The following is a 26821-nucleotide window of genomic DNA, read 5'->3' on the forward strand; positions in this document are numbered from 1 at the left end:
GGTCTGTATTTTGATACCTTTAACCTTAACTAACACTCAAGGTTGCGCGTGTGCATTAAATTAGAAATGGCAAAAAGTTGCGGGGCTCAACTTTTCGTACGTACACTTTTTTTTTTTTTGCATTAGAGGCGGGGCTTATCTGGACAAGACCCTAATAAGATTTCACAAATGGCAAATGTGTACCCACAAAAATATAGATCCTTGACCTACAAAACGGATCCTTCGTTAAGGCCCAAACTAATTGGAAATAACTTATTTAATTAGGCGATTTTAAAACTAAGTAGGTGATTTGCTATACATTTTTTATATGAAAATATTGAACCCCTAAACGATATGGGGGTAGGGAGGGGCTTTCTCTGTCCCGCCCGATCTACCAGCTTACATAGCGATTGATTGAATATAAATAAACCTGTCAAACGCTTCACCCCAAAACTACCAGTCCGGCGACCTGTGCAGGAACGTGGAAAACAAACAAAAAAAAATGTCTCAATGAAATTTGTGAATGGTTTGTCACCTGCACAAACAAAACATGACCTAATTTACAATTTTGAATTCATTAACATTCTTGATGTCTGGCGTAACTGTTTAAAAATAAATTCATTCAACTGGTTCATTCTGTAGTTTTTTTTAATGAAAAACATATCCTTTTATCTGCTTTAAAAAAGTTTAGAGTGAAAATAATTTAGCCATAGCATTTGTAGCGAAAATTCGTACCTTTCGAAAATTCGTACCTTTCGCGAGTAGCCTATATTTAAACTATATACAGAATGGTATGTGTATATTTAAAAAGCAACAACATACACTTGATAACATGTATCCAACATAATTAAATCTTAAGTTTTTTAAAAACATTTTTTTAAAAGGATTAGACCTTTGTTTATTCAATAAACATGTCTGTGCATGAAACATTTAAACTATTTCTCTACCCCCCCCCTTCTCTCTTTGTTTGTCTGCCGTGAAGCTCCAGGTTCAATGTGTATATTGGAGCAGGTGTTAATTAAAACGTCCAAGTGCAGGTGCTAATTGGGGCGACCTAGTTACAAAATGATGCCTACCGTATCATTCTACTTGTAAAAAAAAAGTTTGATACGACCCTGACTGTTAAGATGTTGATAGCTCAACACTCGTATGGTGGTAGCAGTGTGATTAAACAGTTCAAAGCTATTTGTACAATAGCTTAATCAGTTGAAGTATAGCCAAACAGATGTTCAAAGCTATTTGTACAATAGTTTTATCATTTGTTAAGAGTACTTGTTGGTTGTTTTTTTTTATGTGTATGTGTATTTATTTTAAATTACAGTTTTATATCTGAGTGCTTGGTAATTTTTTTTTTCATGAATTCCGCTATTAATATTTTTATGATCAGATACTTGTGTATTTTAGTTCCCGATGCTTCCAATCATTAGTTTCACGAGTTAGGTAATTAAGGTCAACTTGCCCTCCCAGTTTATCACTCCAAATGCGAACGTGTCTCAAACTTAACACGCCTCTGAGGCAATAGAGTCCTTGCAAACACGTGACCTAAATCACGTGATACCTACGCCCGCCGCCACAGTGGTGTACATCAGACGTAAACACAATCAGCTGTTCGCCAGCGCTGGACGTGTTCACCAGTGCTGGGCACTGGACGTGTTCACCGTATGTAAAGAACCGCGCCCGCGGAAAAGGAAAAATATGTTAAAAAACTTGAACTCTTAGGAATTGAAGATCCTTATACAGTTATTGACAGTTTCGTGGATAATATAAATATGTGGCCGAAATTTCTAAATAAAAATACTGTTAGTAATACCGTTTGCGTTTAGAGTTTAAGTAGACGAAGCTGATTAAATGCAGTAATATATTATAGGTTATCTACTGTAGCAAACGTGAGACCACTTAACTCCTACAAAACCCACACTACAACGGCTAATATAATCCATGGGTAATAACCAATCTGGGTAGCATGTTATACAATTTAAGACCCTTATAATCCAGCAGGGAAGTAATCAGACACATTAATACTGACGTTCAACCCTCATTATGGCCAGCCGCCACCTGTATCTAGCCCACAATAAAACCAAAGAGGAGTCTGCCCTGCCCTCCCCTGAAAATGTCTCACCTCCGTGATACAATCGATACCCAGCCCCACAGAGATAGTATTTCTTATATAATTTGACCCTCAGGGCCCAGCAGGGAGAACAAAGGGGAAAGTCCCACTGCTCTCCCATCAACATTTCTCACCTCGATGTCATGTTATGTCATTTATAGCACACATGGCTTATCAGGGGAAAGCATTAAGGCATTAAGAATCTTAACTCTGGACAGCTACACACTAGTATACTAGCTACACACTAGGTGCCTACTGTAAACTACTAGACTGTAGGCCCTATGTAGACCTGCAATTGTATCAATTGTAGACTGGGTCCATTGTTATTATTCTAAACCATCTCACTTAAAATGTTTCTAGCTTGATTTGTTTCTTTTATAAACAGTGGATTTAAAAAAAAAATTAGCCTAATCATTAACCAAATAATAATAATGTGGTTATTTGTTGTTGGCTGGTATGATCTAGATTGTACTACTAGGCTACAAAAACTTAGTAGACCAATTACTAGATATGAATTTGAATTTAATTAAACTCAGTCCAATATCAGATACATATTGCTGTAAAAAGACAACAAAGTAGGTAGGCCTTAGTAATTTATTAAAGCCTTCTACTACAATAATATCAACTACATGCTTGTATAAAGTTTTTACAATTTAATTTAAGTAGCAGATTCTAGATCTAAGTCTAGTCATACAATCTATTTCAATTTCAGAAAATTTCGTTTGCTAAAAAAATGATTAGATTATAGAGCGAGATTTTAGATCTTAGAGACAATTAAATGCTTTATTAGGTCTATTATGACTACTTTTGATTTATTATGGGTGTATTTTGAATCGAATGTAGATCTAAAGTAATTAAATTTAAGTAAAGAAGTAGATTCTAGAATCTACCCAGCGGAGCCAGGTATTAGGCCTACTATTAGATCTTATTATTCTTATTATTACTTTTGACTTTGTCTTTTACTATTAGTATTTGTGAAGGTCGAGCATATTTGTTTTATTAATAGTTATCTTTTATAATTAAAATGTATGAAGTTTATTATTTTACCTGAAACAAAGTATCGAGAACTGCATTTGATCAGATTCGGCTACTTTAACTCTAAACGCAAACAGTATTACTAACACTATTTTTATTTATTTTTATTTAGAAATTTTGTCCACATATTTATATTATCTACGAAACTGTCAATAACAGTATAAGGATCTTCAATTCCTAAGAGTTCAAGTTTTTTAACGTATTTTTCCTTTTCCGCGGGCGCGATTCTTTACATACGGTGAACACGTCCAGCGTTGGTGAACACGTCCAGCGCTGGCGAACAGCTGATTGTGTTTACGTCTGGTGTACACCACTGTGGCGGCGGGCGTAGGTATCACGAACGGACGTGACGTCATATGAAAGGACTCTATAAGAGAGAAGAGAAAGAAACTCCCTAACCATAATAGTATGCTACTAAATAACAAATTGTGAAAGCTTTGGGCGCTGTGGATGTTACATCTTTTAGTACAGTTTGACGATCAAGCTTGCTGCTATAAAATGTTTTTATAAATGTTTTATTTCGGCCATGGCGTCTAGCCCGGAGACACCCAACAAGATAAAAGCCACAAGATGGCGCTATCAAAGCGACGCTGCATATCTTGTATAATAACCCGGAGCCCACAGACCAAGCTCATTAGTCCTAATTATACCCCCACCACCTCCCCTTTCTTCCCTACATCCAAACACACCCTTCTTACTCGTAGAAATGCATTTTATCCCCCTCCCCTCACTACCTTTCTCCTACCCATATAAAAGTATGCATTATTTAGCTTGAGTATATTTAGAAAAGTATACATTGTTTAGCTTGTGTTTACTGTCTATGTGAATAAAGTTTGTAAATAAAAAATTCACACCGTCTCCAGAGGCCATTAGGGAGAAATTGATTAATAACGTCTAATTAGTAGAGAAGAGAGGGCAGAAAGTAACGTCCCCGTATAAATAGCTGAAAGGAACCCCCTAGTTGTTGTACTCGAGTTGTATGGAGATTTTTGTGACGTACACAATGTATGTTGTTGTTTTTACCTCACGTACTTACAGCGATGAGTGGTATTTTTACTCGATTCTTTGAACATTCGTTTTTCTCGTTTGGGCTAAATTCTCTTTTTTTTTTCTCCCCCTTCTAAATGGCTATAAATCCTTGTTGCATGTATTCACCATGACGCATGGCAGGATAGATGAAATTGGGAAGTCCCGAAACTATTTCTAGGCGTGTACTCGGGATGGTTATTCCATCTACTCTCTTGACGAGTTGTAATTCAATTGTCTGTGTGTCGTCTTGGTTATCCCAACCTTCCAACAACAGCCTGCTCCGCCCGGCTGTTTATTTCGCTTAGTTCTGCTAGGTGAGATGGACTTGGTGGTGAATGCGCCTCACCGACCCCCCGGTACGTGGAGTAACACTTCCATTCTACGACGCGTCAGTCAGCATAACTCTTATGGACTGCCATGACCGCCGACATGGCGTGTCGGAGCTATGGTTCAGCTTGTATCTATACAGTGTTTCTTTCAGACTTATTTTTTTCTCGGGGTGGGGGGGGGTGTAATGGCGGACACTGGTAAAAGTATATATTCTCCAAATCAATTCTATTCCTTGGGGGGGGGGGGGGCGTAGACGTGTTTCGTGGGGTTGGGGGGGGGGGGGACGACTGTATTTATAGGCCTAAACAATAAACTTATCCTGATCCCTAACCCGACTTTTATATTGCAATGTTTCTAAAAGCACAAATTATTTCTCGTTGCATGGGGGCTAGTTTGTGTGGAAAATCACGTAGTATTTTGAATAATTTGATTTTTTTTTCTTTTTAAATAATTGCTAATGTATTATTTTATGGATCCATTTGGAGTAGACGTACCACCACTTGGCTACTTCGAAACCTGAATAAAATTTTGTTTTTACAGTCAAATTTGTGTTGGTACGGCTAACCGAAAAGATACCATTACATGACTTAATATTTGTATATTAACTTTATTTCACCCCCCCCCCCCCTTCCCCCCGTTCTGCAGTGTTCCCAGGATGTGAGCCCGGGAGACATGGGCGTGTTCGCCTCACGGATGGAGGGCGAGTCGTGCTGGCACCCGGCCTGTTTTGTCTGCTCCACCTGCCACGAGCTGCTGGTTGACCTGATCTACTTCTACCACGAGGGTCAGCTCTACTGTGGACGTCATCACGCCGAGCTGCTCAAGCCCAGGTGTGCCGCTTGTGATGAAGTAAGTTACACCCAGCATCGATACTCACTCTTTCATCGATACTCGCTCTGTCGCTGCGATTTTTTTAGTGGTAAATAAGTTCCAGCCAGCATCGATACTCACTCTTTCATCGATACTCTGTCGCTGCGATTTTTTAGCGGTAAAATAAGTTCCACCCAGCATCGATACTCATTCTTTCATCGATACTCACTCTGTCGCTGCGATTTTTTAGTGGTAAGATAAGTTCCACCCAGCATCGATACTCACTCTTTCATTGATATACTCTGTGTCCCTGCGATTTTTGTAGTGGGAAATTATATTCTGCCTAGTATCGATACGCACATAGTCGTTGCGATTTTCGTAGTGATTAATTAACTTACAGTGTTACCTCGATATACGCTTGCCCCAACATACGAGATTTTTTTTTAGATACGAGCGGGCGATTTGTTTGCTTTGAGATACGTGGAGTCGTATCAGCGGGGTTCACAGTTATTGATACAGAACACCATGAAAAAGTTGCAACTGATTGTGCGTTGCAGCTAAGTAAAGACGCTTGTCTAACTCGTATCCAAACTTATCTGAATATCTGGTAAGAAATAAACCTCCGCAGAGGCGTAGCGGGGGGGGGGGGGGTGCGGACCGCACCGGGTGACACCATTTAGGGGGGGTGACACCAAGGCAAATCGAAAGTTGAAAGTTTGTCCCCGGGAAGGGTCACTACGCCTCTGCGGGGTGAGTGACACCATTAAGTGCCGCACCGGGTGATACCCGACCTCGCTACGCCACTGAACCTCCGTAACAGGTTTTGTTTTAAAGGTGAGTAAAACAAAGAGACAAAGGTTAGGACTAGTAAGGAGCAATGCACGAAAATTTAGTGAAAATAATAATAAATTTTTATGAAGTAGCTTTTTAGTTCAAATATGTTCAGTGAATTTGAGTTAAGTTCCATTAAGTTTAGGGATAGAATGTAGCATTAATTGTGTAACGGGTAGGTGAATTAAAGTGACCAAAAGAGTTGAGCATTAACAGTGTAGAGAGTAGATGGACTGCTCCGCATATCGCTTCCACCCTACACCTCCATCAACATCTTCAGTAACCTTAAGTCGGCAAGTTTCCAATGAATGTACACTTTATATGCAAAAGTGTGACGTCACACCACCTGAAGCCCCCCCCCCCCTGCCCCATCACACACCATCACAAAATTACGAACCCTCCCTCCCCCTACGAGTGTGACGTCATTTATGGACGTCCCCCTTAAATAAATAAATTTTTCTTATTAAAAATACGTAACGGATAATAGCATTTTATTCAACAAAACTTCATTGGGGAACATTGCTTTGAGATACGAACAATTTGACATACGAGCATCATTACGGAACTAATTAAATTCGTATCCCGAGGTACCACTGTATTTTGTACTCATCATCAATACACTCTTCAGAGTAAAGAAGTAGCACGATTTCTGTAGCTTAAAAACGTGGTTTTGAGTATAAAAAAAAAACCAAGAGTAAATAAATGTTTGTCTTTCGATTCTTCACTGTCAAAGTTGATGGATGTGGAATTGTTTACCATCAAGTGGCAGAGGAAGGGAAAAAAAAGACATTCAGTAGGGAAACCGATCGGGTTTTACGTGCTGCCAGAAATGTAACTAGCTTTCCAGTAATGGTTTTTTTTAGCCCAAGGGACATAATTCATTTTTTTTGTTTTTACTTATGGTAATTTGTACCATTAAATTCTTGTTCCTTATTCAGATTTTTATAGTTGCACCTGGTAAATTTTCCTTCTCTTTAGTGTTTTTATATAATCTGCATGTACTTTAGCATTGCATTCATATATACAAATTAAAATCAATTAATTAAATTAAACTAATTAATTAAATTAAAATTGATGTGAAAAAACAATCATATGTATGTTAAAAAATTTGTTTATATCTTTCAATTTTACATTGAGCTAATATGTCTTTTGTAATTGGTTTTTTATTTTGTATTCTCTGTAGATCCAGATCACAATACATTCATTAGAGTTATTAAAACATGAAGTTTTGGTAATTTTCAAATTTTTTTCCTTCTAGATTATTTTTGCTGATGAATGCACAGAAGCTGAGGGAAGCAGTTGGCACATGAAGCACTTCTGTTGTTTAGAATGTGACAGACAGCTTGGTGGCCAGCGTTACATCATGCGTGACGGTCGCCCCTACTGCTGCTCCTGCTATGAGAATATGTTTGCTGAATACTGTGACACCTGTGGTGAGCACATCGGCGTTGACCAGGGTCAAATGACGCATGACGGCCAACACTGGCATGCGTCGGAGATGTGTTTCAGGTGTCACACTTGTCAGACGAGTCTACTCGGCCGACCTTTCCTGCCCAAACATGGGGTCATTTACTGCTCGGCCGCGTGCAGCAGGGCGGGATCAATGACCACACAGACCCCGCGCAGGCCGGAAGATTACTTGGTCAACATGCAAGAAGCCAGGGTCAGCTCGCCTGTGAGTCATGTCATGCAGGAAGGCCGAGCTGGGATACAGGAGGTGCTACGGCAGCAGTACACCCTCCCAGACAGCCTCCCCTCGTCAGACAGGGACCAGGGCTACGCCACCAGCAGCAACAGCGAGGTCTACGCACCAGGCATGTTTGAAGTGCATGCTGGGCAGGTTGATGAAGAAGAGGTGGAGCCCATTTACACTCTGAATATAGACGGCCTGGTGGATGCTCTCCCTCTACAAGAAGCCAAACGTAGAAACAGACTCTCACAGTTCTCTATGCCAGACCTTAGCCAAGGGGGGCAACCTTCTTCTCATAACTCGGTAACACCCCAGTCAGAAACCAGGAGTGACCCAGTTTCACCTGGCAGTGAGGATCCAAGCCAGCCGGAGTCTGATAGAAATATAAGTGTGCATTACGCCTCGGTCAGCGTGCCACACCACCACCCTGCAGATGACCCTAACACCATGATGTCGCCTGCAGCGGTCATGATGATGCACCAGAGCAATGGTAAAAACCACCTGCACCACCACCACCACCACCATGTCAACCAGAACATGGACCCATGCTACTCTGGCTTCCCCCAGAACGGGGTGCCCCCCTCTAATATGTTTCCAGTGTACCGCCAAGCCCAGCCGTCTTCTGTCAGATCCTACCCTGAGCTACCCAACACCAGATTAATTGAAAAACGGGACCCCCTCCCACAACTGAATAGACCTCCACCTCACCCTAGAAATGCCTCAGGGATCCCGTTACCAGACTCTTTGAAAATGAACCCCATCTCTCGACCCCCAAGTAGTCAAACCAGAACCCCGCCTAGCAGAGAACCACGCAGTCCTCGACCTAACGGTTGCCCTCGCAGCCAAAGTTTTGAAGGCCGTCCTGGCAGCGCGCCTACACAGCAACCAAGCACCTCCTCCAGCATGAGCAGGTCCATCAACCAAAACACAACAAACTCTCACAACAACAACTCCAACCACCATCAGTCACGCGGGCACCGTCAGCCTCGCCCTGTCGTACTGGACAGCTCAGCGGCTGACCGCTTCATGTACGGCAACTTTGACGACGACAGATGCAGCACCTGCTCCAGCTCAAGTAGTTCAGACGACTTTGACTACAACTACCACTTCTATGCCAGGAACGCCAACAAAATCTCCTATGTGGATGACATGGGCATTGGCGGAACAGTAGGGAACCAATCTGCCTTACAATCAAGGGGACGCAGGCATAGACAAAAGAATAAGCAGTGTGTCGTGCAATAGAGATTAGTGCATTCATTGAAGGCTGAAGTGTAATATTAGTACCAGCTTGCTGTCTCTCTGAAAGACGCCAATATTTTGAAATACTCAACAATCAGGATGACCTGAAATTACTTTTTTTTTTAAAAACAAATTACAAATTTTCAAAGTTGTTTGGAATTTAAAACCCAATTCTTCAAATATTAAATTGTATGTACAATTGCTCTTATCTGTACAATAAATTGTTGTATAATTTTAATAATCATTGAAGAAACAATTAGTATTAAGGCATTTAAGTGCTAAATGATGGTGGAGATATTTTTGGAAGTGCAATGAAATTGTGGCGATACTTTTCTGGATGTAATGGCCTATCCCAGTGGTTCAAGACTAAATGGAGACTTCCAACATTGAATTTGTGATGACTTTGTCAAGGAGCTGTATTTCTTTCTCTGTATCTTGGTGTGTCATTCTGTGTTGAATATAAGCTGGTGTTATGATGTGTTTGAATTAACTGTTAATTAGAAGAAGTCTATTTGAGTGTAATTGTTGCTACTTTTTGTTTAGAGCTAATGTTACTAATAAAGTACACCCAAAAGATAAGAAAAAAAATTATACTGTTTGTTAGGATTTGTAATTATTAATCCTATTACTAATAAAAAATTTTTTTCTCTATATGTCCATTTTAAAATCATATAAGTTTTGTGACTATTTCATAAAATTTGAATGTTAGATTTTTTTTTAAAATAAGTAATCTAAGCTATAGAAATAGATCTAAAACATTTTTTTTAAAACAAAAATCCAGGTTACTTTTCATTACAAACACCAATATGTCAGCACCAATTTCAGTTTCATCAGTGTCAGTTTAAAATGTACTCAGTTGTAAATATTTTCTATTTGAATTATTGCAGTCATAACTAAATGTTAATTGTGCAATAAAACCATATAGGCATATGGGGTACAGTTACTTTAAAATGTGCATACTTTAACTATGTATCTCTTCCCCCATATTTAAAAACTGGTGTCTGAATATAATTTTATTCTTTAAATTATTGATTATACATAATATGCAAGTGTAGCTATGTATATTTGCAATGGTAAACAATTTATTATATTAAAACCCCATTTTTTAAAGGGGACTTAATTCAGAACAGCATTCATATGTGATTATGTATTCAATCTGTAAAGAATTTGCATATTTTTCCCCCTTGAGAACAGAATCAAATCAATCCTGAACTACAAGGCTTTAACATTGTAAATTGTTTTTTTTAGTTCTAAATGCCATAGAAACAAACTTGGAATTTATTTTTAGTTTATTTAGTATGTTGTAATTTGAGATAATTCAAAGAAAGTAGCTAATTTGGATCAATATCTATTTTTGTGATTTCTCTTTCATCCTATACAACTAAATACATACAGCTTACATATGTATTATTTAAGTGTAGGAGGATGAAACTTAATCTTATTATTGGTTTATAGTTTATAGTTAATTATTAATTGTTATCATTATAGATGTGTATCCTCCACTATTAATTAACTTTTTTTTGCGTAGAAAATAAAAATCTAGTCAGTTTTGTTTACAACTAAATAGTCACTTGTTACACATATATTTTACTAGTCAGGTATCAGGAATATTAAAAATGTTACAAGTTTTAGAAAATAAATGTTATATTTTAGTTATTTCTTAACTCTAACAAAATAATACATAGTTTTAATGTTATATTATCATTGATTGTTATAATGTAATTAATCACAATTTGGAAGGTGTCAATAGGTTTTAGTTATTTAGTGTAATAATTACAGTTAACAATTTATTATCAAACCTCTCTATATATTTGTATAACCTCCAATGTAATTTGCTCTGAGCCACTTTTTTGTCATGTTTTTCTTCTCAATGTTTACTGTTTCTCTAGCAGTTCTGAGCATACAATCAAACTTTTTCAACTTCAGCATTTGTGCTATTGTGTATTCATTTATTCTGTGTAAGTTAACCATGTGTTATGACAAATTACAACTGTAGAATAAATGTCTGAATATACTTAATAAATGTTTGTAAATACAGTTTTTTTTTAAAATACTGTTTGTCAATTATACCTGCTTCTCATTGCAATTGAGTTGTGAAAATTGTTAAGTTGGTCAAAGAATCAGTATTGAATTTCAAATCAAAGTGTTTGAATAAATTTCATAAGCTCTTGTTTTGTAGTACCTTCTATTTGTTGCTTTTGCTCTTATCAAAGTGAACTTGCTTTTGTTTGAAAAACATAATGTTAACATTTGTGTTCCCTGTATATCCCAGCCTATGTTGGGGTAACTTGTATATGTGTACATTTCTCAAGGCTAATGTATATTTTAATTTTGTTTACAATGCACTGTGGTGATATTTATGTTGCAGACAGGCTTTTAAAATGTCATTTAGAAGAAACAAAAGCTTTTTTTTTTACTTCTATGAGCTTTGAACCTTTTTGTAAGTTTATATTTAGTCAATTAAAGCATTTTTCATCAAAACAGTTCATTCTTCATTTAGTTTTCCATCTAATATTTCCTTCAATGAAATGTTATTAATATTACACTAGTATTTCTATGACTGAAATGTGTACGCTAATATTCTTAAAATGAAATATTAAGTTAACAATTCAAAGAAGGAAATATTAATCATTTCTTAGAATGAAAGATGAAGCTAAATAAATTTTTATCTAAGAAAGAAAAATTGCTCAAATGAAGATTTGTTCTCTTGTGAATGATACTTTTTAAATCTGTCTTACAATAATCTTCCCTAAAAATGTGCCTTCAGTGTGTTTCATTAATTTGCAACCAATAAATTAATAATTTATTTTCTGTATAATTATCAAATTATGTTCCTGTCTCCATATGTATCTTACATGCTGAAATAAAGTGACATGAAAAATATAATTCTTTGTTCATGTTTATTTTTTGCTTACAAATTTAGTGTTGTTCATTTGATAAAAGATCATCTATCAAATCATGTTTTATTAAACTAATACATACATGTAAATTTCTTACAACCAAATCAGATGATGAGAGCAAAACTTTTCATGAGTACTGATGACTTTTTCAATAAGCTCTTGCAAAAAACATAAATAATGACTGTAAACTTGATGTCTCTATCTGTCAGTCTGGTCTAAGCAATCATGTATATAGTCTATGGAATATCTCATCAATCCCTTCTTTTCAGTGTAAACAACTTTAATTTTTCTGTAATATTTTTTTTATATTGTAAGAGTAAAAATAGAAAGAAAGCACTTCTCTGTAAAAGAACAAACTTTAAGACATTTCTTTCATGTGAAGCAGTTTCTCATGTAAAATATATATTTATCATTTACATAATTGCACTTTATTTACCATTTACAAATATAGATAATTTATTGACAAATATTTCTATCCCTTCAATGTCATAAATAGTCAAGGGTTTATATAAATGAAAATTGAATTGCATAAAAATGTTAATTGAAAAAAAACATTTGAAACAAACACTCTTTGAATCATTCAAACATTTGTCTCACACTTGCATTCAATCTTCAAAAGCATTTAAATAAAATTTTCAACTGGAAGCCATGAATTCATGTCAATATAAGACACTTCATTTAAGTGAACGCAATACCCCACTCCCTTAATTAATATAAGCTACAAAGCTTAAATTGCTTGAATAGCAATAATAAAGTAGCTTTAATCTAAAATAGATTACAGTATTTATTAAAAATAATAATTCCATTATGTTCAATGGTTTTTCTTAGCAACATGCATAATGTTTGTCATTTTTAAACATAATTTGTTAATCCTTGTGGTACTACTCTTTTACACAAGTCTACCAGTTTAATTAAGTGCTTCACTCTTTATAATATACAATGTTAGTACACATCATTTTAAGTAGGATTTTTCACTTTTTATATTACTAAATGAATCAGTTAATCATCAGATATAAGATGTGGTAGAAAACCTACTGGCACTCATGTACTATGACGGCCTTTTATTCCTTGACCTTGTGTTCATACTCCAACTCCTTGCTTGGAGGGGTGCACAAATATAGGGTGAAATCTAAAGAAGGAAAGTTTCTACATTATAGGCAGTATAAAAATTTTTTTACTACTGCTATACAAAACAAATTTAATTGTAGACCTTAGATATAATTATAAAAATAGAGCAATTGAGTAAAAATAATCTCACAAAGTAAAACACTTAAGTGACAGTTTTAACTGTTTTAACTTGCTTAGTTTAATTTAACCAAGAACTTAAACATGCCATTGGTGTGCCCATAGCTGAAATTTTTTTAAATAAAAAAAAATCTCACAGGCCTAAATTACCTGCCAATCAAAACTGTCAGTCTGCGCTACAAGTGTTGCCTCTTTTCCATAAAATGTGTATTCTTGTATGTTGTCTAAGCCTTTGATGGTACATGCACTTGCAGCACTGCGCCCCACTCTCAAACTGTCTGCTTCTGTCCATTCATCTTTGTCACTTTCATAAAATTCAACATGACCAGTTGTGCCAGATCCTGCAGTTTAAAAAAATAGTTTTCCAGACAATCATTCTGAGTAAAAGTTATAAAACTTTATGGAACAATTTTAACTTTTTTTCTCACTTTAAATTTGTTTTTAAAATGGTTACTTACCATCATAACCACCAACAACATAAATTTTGTTCTCTATCACTGCAGCAGCAAAGTTACTTCGCCCTTTTAGCATCTCTTTTACAGGAAACCAACCTCCTCTATCTGGATAGTATTTTTCAACTAAAATAAAAATTAAAAGCAATGAAAAAAATTATTATCCAAAGAATGTATTAAAAAATTTCAATTAACACATCTACAAACAGCTGACTGACCTGAATTACTAGATCTACATCTAATTATTAAGTTTTTGCAATTAACCAAATGTAACTGACCCATTTATTTTAATAAACAAACCTTCATCTAACCTGACCGACCCGTTGAAACCACCAATGGCATAGATTGCATGTTGGAAGGCTACTACTGTGACACCACTTCTCTGACAACTCATGGGTGTGAGGTTGGTCCACTGGTTGGATGATGGGTCATAACATTCTGCTGTGTTCAGGCATTCTGTGCCACTAAAACCACCAGCCACATACAATTTTCCTGACAAGTTCAACATAAGTGTATTTTTATTATGTTAGGCAATCATAGTAAAAATAGGCCCTTTAGTTTTCTTGACTCAGCTAATATAATAATTAGTAATTAAACTACTGATTGAATCTTACATATATTATTTATATATATTTTATACATTTTTATTTAACCATATGGTTAACCTAGCACTAGTCCAGTTATGAGTTATGACTCAGTTAAATAAATGTTTTATTGGAAGTGCTTTGACTTCAGTCATGCTACATGTGGGTTATCTTATTTCTTATTAGTTGTAGTGTATAGGGCACATTGTCAATTTAATTTTTTTTTCTATGGTCAATGATCCGACTTATGTTTATGCCACATAGATCTATAAAAAGCAATATTCATACATCTGAAATACATCATGATTAATGATTATACTAACTAACTCTAATTTAATTAATTAATGTGAAATTGAAATAGACACACTTGGTCACACAGTGACACACACATTTTATAATAAAAGTAAAATTAAAACGATTAAATACTAAAAATAGATAACTAGTCTACCTTGTTGGCTCTAAACTATGTGATAAATTATTTACATTAAGTAACGTACCATCTACTCCACATGCACCTGCATCGCTTCGGACACTGGACATGTCACAAACCAGTTGCCACTGATTCTTAACCGGACAGTAACGTTCAACAGAGCTATGTCGGTTTGTGCCGTCAAATCCACCACAAGCGTAAATTAGACCACCCAGTTCAGCAGCACACACGTAGCATCGACTACTGTGCATCGGAGCAATCTAAACTTGGCATAAAAGTATAAGATGTAGACTAGATAGATCTATCTGTATCTACATTCAAAAGATATTGAAGTAGATAGATCTAGATCTAGAAAGACTATAAAATGAATAGGAATTTATACATTTAAGGTGACTAAATAAATGTACTAATAAGTATTTTAAAACTATTTAGATCTGGATATCTAAATACCGATATCGATTACTGTTACATCTTCTGCAAAGTTAATTTGTTTCTCAAATTTAAACACCGCACATATTGATGCTTTTTTAAAAGAAAAATGTCTCTCATAATCAACCCTTTCGTAATTTTTAACCGATGTTTTTAAATATTTGCCCGAAAGATATTTTCCCGAATGGTTAATAGTCCGGTAAAAAAAGTCAAAATCTATGTGTAAATGTTATTAAAAAATATTAGAATCTAGATCTACTTCGTTTTTTACTTTTTTAGACTAGTGATTAGTATGTATCTAGTCTAGATTATACTATTGAAATAAATTATGGCAATTTTTTTTTTCGGGCAACGGTCCATTCAGGCATTTTGATTTCGGACAATCTCCCATTTCGGGAAAAAAAAACGCCATTTAAGCAAAAGACTTTCGGACATTTCTGGCAAACCCACCATTAATTGAAAAATTTGGATTCTTTTGATCTTGGAAAAAAAACTGTAGAAATTAAAACTGACCTCCGACCAGGTTTTTGTTAAAGGCTCAAATCTTTTGGCAGAATTGAGATATTTCACCGTCGTATAGCCCCCAATGACGTACAGGGCTTTGTCCACAGCCACCATCGCATGGTACGCGAGGCTGTGCTCGTAAGATTCACTTTCATTCTCGTACCTAGAAAATTTAAGGACTGTAATAAAATAATTAAAGGCAGTCCACTACACTACTATCTAGTGCAGCCAACGATGATTTAGGTATGATAACTGAATTTTGCGCATTGAATAGTATGTCTACGTTCTGTATTTTGTAATGATGTAGAAAAGCAGCGAATGGAAGCGTAACATGTAAATTAAAAGCATAGTTTATCTATAATTCGTTTCCATAAATTGATTTGTATTAATATCACTAAGATAAAGTTTAAGATAAGGTAATATGCTGTATTATTATATTGCAGTCTAAATCGCAGGCAAGGGAAGCAACACGTTCTGTTATGATTTCAGTCCACTTTAACCTTTTGTCTCAGATGCTTACGTTCTTCTACTCCTTCTGTTTATAGGCCCCCAGCTTAGCTACGGTGACTTCAGTTAACTTAGTGTTTCTTTCATGGATCTCTCCCAGACAAAATATAAAAAAAAATATAACGACTTATCGTCGCCTCCCACCCACCAGAGCCCAATGACTTAAAGAGACCATGTGTTCAATTCACCAGTACTGCCCGCATAGTTCTAATTCAGATATAGCGGGGTTATTATTCCCTTAGTCTTATGCTTCATACAATAACAGAAATATGGGATGTCACAAATACCTCTGGGGAAGATCAAATGAGTTTGATGAAAGGGACTCGCATTTTTTTTCTTCTGATTCTCAATTTAATTTCTGTCGCAGTTCTGTTTGGGGGACGATCTATATTTTCGGGTCCAGGATCCGAACTCGAAACTTTCGGGTTAGCAATTACTAGACCATGCCTTCTCCACTCTCAACTTACTGTTATCAAATTTCGTGAGCAGAATGACTTACTATAAAGTTGATTGGTTCAGTACTGGTTCAAACTTTTAATACATTGGTACACTTTTCTAACTCAGCAGAATGTACTATTGCAAGAACCATTTATTAGGTGGATTATTTTTTTACGCCTTTATGCTTCAGAAGGTTTGCAACATTTTTTGTTAAATAACTGCAGTGAGTGTGGTTTGGTTAGGTCCGTGCATCTAAGTAGCCGGTGTCCGATACTAATCCGTATAACCAACTCTAACCCTAACATTTGGATACAGCATTAACCTAGACGTATAGTATAACAGGGTAAAGTCGTATCAATCTCTAAATACAACAGTTACTGTCTGAAAAGTTTCAACCAACACTCGGTAAAGCAGTTTCCAATTTTACATATTTGATGAATTTTAACTTCGACAAGAAGGAAAAAATGTTTAATTAGTATGGTGACTTTGGTTGGCTTTTTTAAAAATAATTAAGAGTAGGAAATATTTTTTGAGAAAGTAACGCCAAACAACCTCCTTGTGTAGCAAAAAGTTGCAGATTTATCAGTTCAAATACCTCAGCATCAAACAATATAGATCTATATCCTGCGACTAGACAGAAAGTAATATTTTTCGTGGACGTTTGTTGTGAATACAACTGGGTGGACTTTTGGAAAATATACATTACGTTCTGTTCCTATGCCGAGATATAAATGAACGATACCCCCCCCCCCCCCTTTTCTCATCAACTCCATGATAAACAGGTCGGCCGAGTATGATTTTAACTTTTCTGCTTTATTTTGATCTATAATAGTATGACGTTGAAAATATAGCAGAAAAGTTGTAGAATAATCAGGTGTGAGTTATTTCGTGTTCCATAGAGCGAGTCTGACTAAATGACCGGTAGATAGTCAAATGGAAAGTTACCATGAATGAGTTTACCATTTGTCCACTCTGTTGTCGTATGTCTCCATGTCCGCACACACCCCGTCCCTCGACCATCCACCCAGGACAAATATAACTTCGTTCGGAACTCGAGGTCGAAGCATAGGGTTGCCTAGCGACTGGCACAGTTGCGGCCGAAGAATTGTGTCGTCCGCGCCTCTACACAGCTCATAACCTAAAGACATACAGACGTTTTGTGTTTTTTTAAATCTGTAATGCTACGTTTTGGTCGCGTGTAGTTAATGTTGACAATCATTAATTAAATACATGTAAGTACTAACATTATTTAAAAGTTGTCAAAATAAACGTAATCTACTGTGTGGTTAAAGCTGAGATGGCCATTGATCAAACTGTTTTATGTGGTCACCTTTTGTGTTTCTTTCAGACATTGGGGGGAAGGGGGGATGGCGCTTGAAACTTTAGGTCGGTTTGGGGGGGGGGGGGGAAGAGGGCACTAGTCAAAGTATATTTTAATAAAAAAGTTGCTGTTTTTTTTTTAAATTATTATTGGTTAAGTAAAGTTTCAACTAGATCTAGTGGTAAAATAGATCGACTTCATTTTCTTGTACTTAGCTGGATAATTCTCCATACGCACCCGACTTCAAAGTCAGAATCGCTGGATAAGTTGTGTTATCATATTGGCTTCTAATGGTTAAAAACTACCTAATAGAAATTCTATCTATTGTCAACACATATATCTTACCCTGACTTCTTAAACCTTGGCATCACCTTAGCGGTAGTCAATGACGTTAAGCTAATTAATCGATCCCCCTCGATCTTCACTAAAACTAACAAACGTATTTCACCCCCCCCCCCCCCCCCCCAACACACAAATTAACAGTAACTACTGTAATCTATTTTAAAGGTCTGTGAGAGTGAAGATTTTACAAAACAAAACCAATTGTCGCCGCTACCTTTCTGTAAAATGCACATGGACTCAGAATCTGTTGGCAACGAGCTGAACTTCTGCATGAGCGCGTCGTAGGTTGCCCTGGAGACCAAACCCAGCCGAACAGACGTCAACAGCTGAGGGAGATAAGCTGACCTCACATCCGGTAGGAAGTAAACCCACTTCACCACGGCTGCACATGCGTAGTCCTCGGAATCTATAATTAAATCGTCTGCTCGCAGTATCTGGTTGTTGAGAAATGACATCCCTTTACAAAAATTGGATTTGTAATTTAGAAGTTTATATTTAAATAAAAGCTTGTAAAAATAGGATAGTTATGTGTGTGGTGGACACATAGATGCGACGTTTACATTGTATAGGGGAGGGGAGAGACCGTCAATCCCGGGGGGGGGGGGGGGGAGAATCACGACACCTGAGACATGATCAACGTATGCAAGACCGTCTCTGACTGCAAATAAAAGGCAGAGTTTCTTTCAGGCATCTCTTCGGGGAGGGGGTGTGTGTCGCCCCCCCCCCCCCCCCAACGATGTAAAATTCTTATAGAAAATATATACTTTTACCAGTATCCTCTTCCCCCCTCCTCCCTCCCCTCCCCCCCCCCCCCGGGAGAAAAAAGTTTGAAAGAAACACTGGCAGATGGACGAACTACTGGTTCTTTCATTGGGTGAGTGCCGTAATTACAAAATTGAAATTACTATCAAAGAGCTTGAGACAAACTTATGACAACAGTTGAGACACAGAGTTTGAGACAAAACTTGAGACACAGAATTTTAGTTACAGACACAAGAAATCAGCGTGTTGGGACATGTGAATAAGACAGGCTAAGACAACATGGAGAGTTGAAGCTGAAAAATACCCAGGATTTCGTTGATAGTTTTATCTGGTTATAACTGTGACAGATTGAGAACCACAACATTCTGAGGCACCTAGTCACTGCCCCCATTAATCCGCCACTGGGTTTCTTTCAGACATTTTTTCTCGTGGGGAAGGGAGACACACCTTTTAAAGCATATATTTTCTACAATTTTCTTTTCTATTTCGTCCATAGGTAGTCGTCACCCCCTCTCCCCCCCCCCCCCATCCCTTGAAGTGGCCTAAAAATAACCTCCCGTCTACGTGTGTACCTGGACCAGCTCATCAGGCGTCAACTGTAGGAACTCGTTACTTGATGTGTACAGGAAGTGGAAGTTTTTGAGCAGGAAGGACCACGTGTGACTCTCAAGGGAGCGACAGTGCAGGTACTTGGCGATCTTGTAGATCCCTATGGCGTTGTCTGTGTTCATGTGTTCCAACAGGAAGTCTTCACACACCTGAAACACATTCAACTGTTGACAACACATCGGAGTACACACACACATTTACATACACACACATTAGCGGCGTGAGTGAAACTCAGTTGTGGCATGGACGAATGGACACCAGCGAGAAAAGTCTCAAAGGTATTTGAGAGGTGTATAAATTCATTTTAAAATCTTGCACGGCGTAGTTACAATTAATATGGTTATAAAATCCTGTCTGTCTGGTTTTTTTCGGACTTTACTAAAGATTGGATGTATTTGATGTTTTTAATATTTTCGGTAACTAAATAAAAATTTAAAAAAAAGAAAAAACAATTTGGTTTTCACGTGTAATGGCGACATAAACAATGGCCGACATAAATTTTATTGTACACATTGTAAGCTAAAAATAGAAACAATAGGTCATGGTGTTTAAATTTGCATAGTTATTTAAAAATTTGATCTGCAAAGTTTTGTAAACAAAATAACTATAAAGTGGGGCTGTCAGAAATCGATCACGGAGTTCCTTTACAGCCAATCAATGTTTGTCTTACGAAAGTGAAACATCGGGTTATAACTTAGGCTTGATGAAAATAAATAGAAATGTAGCCTTAAACTCAACAAATTATTTTCAAGTTCTCTGGATCTGCAACTTGTATAGCATTGATTCTAAAAATATTACATTTCTGAATTAATTTTAGGCTTAAGTTTTTAATAAAATTTTATCTTTTATTAGTTTTATGGTCCTAAATCTAAAAAAGCACATTTTTATTCCATGTCAACAATATTACGGAAGGAATCTCGTCAACTCGCTGGTGTCCATTAGTTAACTTCTATCAATATTATTTCTTGTGTATTAACAATAAGCACTAGTTCTAAAGGCAGTCCTTTGATCATCGGCATGGCAAGTAGAGTACTTGCTGACATCGCTGATAGGGTTAGAACCCTAGGAAGTAACGTTATAGTTGTAATTGTATGGTTCCCTACAAACTAACGTTAAAGTTGTAGGGATCTCTAGGAAGTAACGTTAAAGTTGTAGGGATCTCTAGGAAGTAACGTTAAAGTTGTAGGGATCTTTAAGGAAGTAACGTTAAAGTTGTAGGGATCTCTAGGAAGTAACGTTAAAGTTGTAGGGATCTCTAGGAAGTAACGTTAAAGTTGTAGGGATCTCTAGGAAGTAACGTTAAAGTTGTAGGGATCTCTAGGAAGTAACGTTAAAGTTGTAGGGATCTCTAGGAAGTAACGTTAAAGCTGTAGGGATCTCTAGGAAGTAACGTTAAATTTGTAGGGATCTCTAGGAAGTAACGTTAAAGTTGTAGGGATCTCTAGGAAGTAACGTTAACATTGTAGGGATCTCTAGGAAGTAACGTTAAAGTTGTAGGGATTTCTAGGAAGTAACGTTAAAGTTGTAGGGATCTCTAGGAAGTAACGTTAAAGTTGTAGGGATCTCTAGGAAGTTACGTTAAAGTTGTAGGGATCTCTAGGAAGTAACGTTAAAGTTGTAGGGATCTCTAGGAAGTAACGTTAAAATTGTAGGGATCTCTAGGAAGTAACGTTAAAATTGTAGGGATCTCTAGGAAGTAACGTTAAAGTTGTAGGGATCTCTAGGAAGTAACGTTAAAGTTGTAGGGATCTCTAGGAAGTAACATTAAAGTTGTAGGGATCTCTAGGAAGTAACGTTAAAGTTGTAGGGATCTCTAGAAAGTAACGTTAAAGTTGTAGGGATCTTTTAGGAAGTAACGTTAAAGTTGTAGGGATCTCTAGGAAGTAACGTTAAAATGGTAGGGATCCCTTGGAAATAATATTTATGCTGTAGGGATCACTGGGAACTAACCTTAGAGTTGTGGCGATCCTTAAGAAATAACGTTAAAATTGTAGGGATCCCTAAAACTACATTAAAGTTGTCGAGATTCCTATAAACTAACATTATTGTTGTAATGATTCCGGGGAACTAACATTAAAGTTGTAGGGATCGCTAAGGGCTAACATTAAAGTTGTAAGGATCGCTAAGGGCTAACATTAAAGTTGTCAGGATCGCTAGGGGCTAACATTAAAGTTGTCGGGATCGCTAAGGGCTAACATTAAAGATTTAGGGATCGCTAAGGGCTAACATTAAAGTTGTAAGGATCGCTAAGGGCTAACATTAAAGTTGTCGGGATCGCTAAGGGCTAACATTAAAGTTGTCAGGTTCGCTAGGGGCTAACATTAAAGTTGTCGGGATCGCTAAGGGCTAACATTAAAGATTTAGGGATCGCTAAGGGCTAACATTAAAGCTGTCGGGATCGCTAAGGGCTAACATTAAAGTTGTAAGGATCGCTAAGGGCTAACATTAAAGTTGTCAGGATCGCTAAGGGCTAACATTAAAGATTTAGGGATCGCTAAGGGCTATCATTAAAGTTGCCAGGTTCGCTAAGGGCTAACATAACCTTACCTTTAAAAGCCCCAAGACGTTGAGTCTGTCAGCTGTAACTATAACGGATTCTATGTTGCTGGCAGTTAGGTTAGCCTTGTGTGTGTAAGCAAACTGTACAATCGCCTGTACAAAAAGAGAGACAGGTAACGATAGCGCTACGAATAAACTGCAAAAAATTAAGTGATCTTTTAAAAATACACATGGTATGGTTTTAAGGCGAATTAAAATGGCAAACATTGCTTTAAACTTTAAGCTATCGTAAGATAAAGGGTAATCCAAACATAAAAGTTAAGGCAGGGCGGATATAATATTGGGCCTGTTTGATTTTATCATGGATGAAATTGTGTGTTAGTATTTAGCATTGCTACAATCTTGACCCTGTTTGTATTTAGCGTTGCTACAATCTTGGCCCTGTTTGTATTTAGCGTTGCTACAATCTTGGCCCTGTTTGTATTTAGCGTTTCTACAATCATGGCCCTGTTTGTATTTAGCGTTGCTACAATCTTGGCCCTGTTTGTATTTAGCGTTGCTACAATCATGGCTCTGTTTGTATTTAGCGTTGCTACAATCTTGGCCCTGTTTGTATTTAGCGTTGATACAATCATGGCCCTGTTTGTATTTAGCGCTGCTACAATCTTGGCCCTGTTTGTATTTAGCGTTGGTACAATCTTGACCCTGTTTGTATTTAGCGTTGCTACAATCTGTTTGTATTTAGCGTTGCTTCAATCTTGGCCCTGTTTGTATTTAGCGTTGCTACAATCTTGACCATGTTTGTATTTAGTGTTGCTACAATCTGTTTGTATTTAGCGTTGCTACAATCTGTTTGTATTTAGCGTTGCTACAATCTGTTTGTATTTAGCGTTGATACAATCTTGACCCTGTTTCTATTTAGCGTTGCTACAATCTGTTTGTATTTAGCGTTGCTACAATCATGGCCCTGTTTGTATTTAGCGTTGCTACAATCTTGACCCTGTTTCTATTTAGCGTTGCTACAATCTGTTTCTATTTAGCGTTGCTACAATCTTGACCCTGTTTCTATTTAGCGTTGCTACAATCTGTTTATATTTAGCGTTGCTACAATCTGTTAATATTTAGCGTTGCTACAATCTTGACCCTGTTTAGATGTAGCGTTGCTACAATCTTGACCCTGTTTAGACTTAGCGTTGCTACAATCTTGACCCTGTTTAGATTTAGCGTTGCTACAATCTTGACCCTGTTTGTATTTAGCGTTGCTACAATCTTGACCCTGTTTGTATTTAGCGTTGCTACAATCTTGACCCTGTTTATATTTAGCGTTGCTACAATCTTGACCCTGTTTAGATTTAGCGTTGCTACAATGTTGACCATGTCAGTATTAGCGTTGTTCCATACCTCCATGTCTGAGTATGTGATCCCCGGTATCTCCACCTCGATATGTCCCGATGTCGTCATGTTGAAGGTGAAAAGAGTTCGGAAGTAATGGCTACAGCTAGACATGAGAGAAAAATAACTTTTGTTGCGGCTAAACAAATAACGAGTATAACTACAAGCACAGCTAAAGACAAAAAGGACTGTAGCTACAGCTTAACAAAAGATATTTGAAAGTATGGCTAGAGCTACGATGAAAACCAACAGAAAAATGGTTATGGCTGAATGGAATATTTTAAAAACTATGGCTAAAGCTAAATAGAAGAGTGGTAGAACTAAGTTCCCAGCAACAGAAAAAAAGCTAAAAAAAAAAAAACATTAGAACATTGGTTGTAAACTATGAGCTCACCTTTCAAACACATTTTTCTACCCTATTCGTGTGTTAAGCTCACCTTGCTAAAATGTTTCTATGCACGTGCATTTTCCGCCCATCTTGGGGGAACACCATAGTGACGTCACAGAAGAGGCCTTTTGATCGGAGATCCTCTAGCTGTGGTCCCAGTTCCCGCCGGAAGTCCACCATCGTACACGCCCACCTTTCTGATTGAGCAAGTCTGTGGGAGGATGGTGGACACATTTAGTAAAAGCGGAACCTTTGGGAGCAATCATGGGGCAAGTGGGTTCCTTTAGCTAGTTAGCCATATCCCCCACATTCGTCTAGCTAGTTAGCCATACCCCCACATTCGTCTGACTAATTAGCCATACCCCCACATTCGTCTGACTAGTTAGCCATACCCCACATTCGTCTAACTAGTTAGCCATACCCCACATTCGTCAAACTAGTTAGCCATACCCCCAAATTCGTCGGACTAGTTAGCCATACCCCCAAATTCGTCTGACTAGTTAGCCATACCCCCACATTTGTCTGGCTAGTTAGCCATACCCCCCACATTCGTCAAACGTTTGAGGCTTACCAACACATGTGTCTAGCTAATGATCCACCCCCCCCCCCACACACACACACACACATTTGTCTAGCTAGTGATCCACCCCCACACGTTTGTCTGACTATTTAGCCATACGACCCACATTCGTCTGATAAGTTAACCATACCCCCATCCCCCACATTCATCTTACTAGTTAGCCATACCCCACATTCGTCTAACTAGTTAGCCGTACCCCCCCCCCCCCCAACATACGCCTGATTAGTTGTCTACCCCCCCCCCCATTTGTCTAGCTAGTGATCCACCCCCACACATTTGTCTAGCTAGTGATCCACCCCCACACATTTGCCTAACTAGTGATCCATCCCCACACATTTGTCTAGCTAGTGATCCACCCCACACATTTGTCTAGCTAGTGATCCACCCCCACACATTCGTCTAGCTAGTGATCCACCCCCACACATTCGTCTAGCTAGTGATCCACCCCCACACATTTGTCTAGCTAGTGATCCACCCCACACATTGTCTAGCTAGTGATCCACCCCCACACATTGTCTAGCTAGTGATCCACCCCCACACATTTACCTAACTAGTGATCCACCCCACACATGTGTCTAGCTAGTGATCCACCCCCACACATTCGTCTAGCTAGTGATCCACCCCCACACGTGTCTAGCTAGTGATCCACCCCCACACATTCGTCTAGCTAGTGATCCACCCCCACACATTTGTCTAGCTAGTGATCCATCCCCACACATTTGTCTAGCTAGTGATCACCCCCACAAATTTGTCTAGCTAGTGATCCATCCCCACACATTTGTCTAGCTAGGATCCGAAATCAGGACTTTTGGGTTAGCACTCGAACGCATTCTTGACGTCACTAGAAAAACTTTTTAACATTCAGATTTAAGCCCGTTCGGTTAGTCTAAGAACTGGTTCAACAAAGCACGGTATGTCCTAAAATGAACCCTTTTGTTAGTATCGCTACCCTAATTCTAGACCTAACACTGGGACTTTGTTTATAGTCAAGTTACTAACAGAATGTACACAAATAAGCCCTACCACATTACATTTAGCTTCCATTGGATTACTTTACTATATTGTCTGCCGGACGCTTTAAGAAAATCCCTTTATATACATGTAAGAAGAGTTAAGTTTTTAAGTTTCTCCAGAGCTACACCTATACTTTTGGTGCGTTTCTTTTTTAGGTAAAACTTGAACCTCTGGTAGCGTACTCACATTTTTCAATGACAAACCTAACTCCAATACCAAACTAACAAAGAAAACTAATATAGATCTAGTACTTGTATAAACCACTAACTGAGCGATACAGTAATATCGTATCGCTGTATTTTTTCCGCGGCTGTGGCCAGGATTAGCATACAGCAACAGACCAAAAATGTATCTACGGCGAATGAGTACCCTGTCATAGATCGAATGGAGTGTTCGATCTACATTAGATCTTTATCTAGAATCAGCATATTTTTTAGGTGTTTTAAAACATCACCGTGAATTGCGTGACGTCGTCCCTCATTCAGCGATTTACTTACGTTCAACCCATTTTACCACCGCGGTATTACCTATGCTCCCTCCACTTTCGCGACATTGGCACATCTTCATTCTTCTCTTCAGGGTACAGCGACATTTGCTCAGACGATACATGCACAACTTCACAATCTCGCTTCTCCATTTGTAATGGCTAGCACATCGTTCTGACGCCACTAAGCATTTGTCGACGTCATGAAATAAATATATCAACAAATCTTCCCTTGCGCGTGCCAAAAATAGTTTCAGCGCTTCCGGGATGAAGTAAGTTCGTTCATTTTTCATTTATAAACAAAGAGCTAAGTCCCTGTTTCCAATCGCTGTTTTTGGTCAGTTTTAAAACTTTTTGGCTGGTGTTAGTGGTAAGATATTGAATTTCTTATAATTTGGTTCATATCTAGAGTCTAGTTTAGTTATTAGATCAATATCAACTCACCCTTTTCCTTGTAAGATGTAGAGTTTAGTCGTAAACTCGTAAACAAAGATGGCTTGCCTTGAGAATAATGGCCAAATAAGCTCTCGTAGAATTCAAGTTCACTGCGAACGAATGATTAATATTATTTTATAAATGCATAAATTTAATGATTAATATTTTTTTGTCGTAAATCTTTGCTGTGTTAGAAATGCGATCTAAAATTCGAATGAGATTTTTGAGTCCATCAAAGGAAAAGCCCTGGTTGCCTTGACAAGATGTGTTTACAATGACGTTCTTTCCTAGGATGCAAGCCACTTCCTGTACGTCACTTTCCCGCCTGCGCAGATACAAAATGGCGGGCTTTCCTATGCTGCTTCGCCTCAAATGAGGCGACGTCGAGGTTTTTGCATTTCATTTACTCTTGTACGATTTATAGGTCAGATGAAGTAGAGTTCATGTCCCTTGACC

General features: G+C 37.6%; 2 protein-coding genes across 4 annotated transcripts in view; one reads left to right on the top strand and one right to left on the bottom strand.

Moving 5' to 3' along the window:
- The window catches only part of LOC131946402 (prickle planar cell polarity protein 3), a 53522-nt gene extending 43853 nt beyond the window's left edge, over positions 1 to 9669 (top strand). Inside the window, exons 4-5 of the mRNA XM_059307145.1 lie at positions 5126 to 5329; positions 7380 to 9669. Of these exons, the coding sequence (XP_059163128.1) occupies positions 5126 to 5329; positions 7380 to 9053 (1878 nt within the window). The 3' untranslated portion in view covers positions 9054 to 9669. The remainder of the gene's footprint in view (positions 1 to 5125; positions 5330 to 7379) is intronic.
- A 2267-nt stretch (positions 9670 to 11936) lies between these two features.
- Positions 11937 to 26625, bottom strand: LOC131946403 (kelch-like protein 10). 3 transcript variants are annotated; one of them, XM_059307147.1, is made up of 13 exons: positions 26375 to 26625; positions 23902 to 24063; positions 23474 to 23570; positions 22121 to 22225; positions 19537 to 19722; positions 18417 to 18636; positions 17500 to 17677; positions 15604 to 15757; positions 14729 to 14921; positions 13948 to 14139; positions 13654 to 13773; positions 13346 to 13536; positions 11937 to 13079 (listed from the first exon to the last, which is right to left on the bottom strand). In XM_059307147.1, the coding sequence occupies exons 2-13, from the start codon at positions 24030 to 24032 to the stop codon at positions 12999 to 13001; spliced, it is 1848 nt and encodes a 615-aa protein (XP_059163130.1). In that variant the 5' UTR covers positions 24033 to 24063; positions 26375 to 26625; the 3' UTR covers positions 11937 to 12998. The 3 variants fall into 3 exon arrangements, with proteins under 3 accessions (XP_059163130.1, XP_059163129.1, XP_059163132.1); XM_059307146.1 differs by lacking the exon at positions 26375 to 26625 and adding an exon at positions 25974 to 26098; XM_059307149.1 differs by lacking the exons at positions 11937 to 13079; positions 13346 to 13536; positions 26375 to 26625 and adding an exon at positions 25974 to 26098 and having other exon boundaries at positions 13653 to 13773; positions 13959 to 14139.
- Positions 26626 to 26821: the final 196 nt, after the last annotated feature.

The sequence above is a fragment of the Physella acuta genome, unplaced genomic scaffold (genome assembly GCF_028476545.2).
Source record: "Physella acuta isolate Inbredline_101_S28 unplaced genomic scaffold, ASM2847654v3 ptg000559l, whole genome shotgun sequence".
Lineage (NCBI taxonomy): Eukaryota > Metazoa > Mollusca > Gastropoda > Physidae > Physella > Physella acuta.

Excerpts from the sequence above, each read along its gene's own strand:
- LOC131946403 (XM_059307146.1), bottom strand. The coding sequence starts at position 26,083 with ATGGAGAAGCGAGATTGTGAAGTTGTGCATGTATCGTCTGAGCAAATG. Across the intron at positions 23,571-23,901 it reads CATAGAAACATTTTAGCAAG|CTGTAGCCATTACTTCCGAA; the intron begins GTGAGCTTAACA and ends TCTCATGTCTAG. Across the intron at positions 17,678-18,416 it reads CATGTGCATTTTACAGAAAG|GTTATGAGCTGTGTAGAGGC; the intron begins GTAGCGGCGACA and ends GTATGTCTTTAG.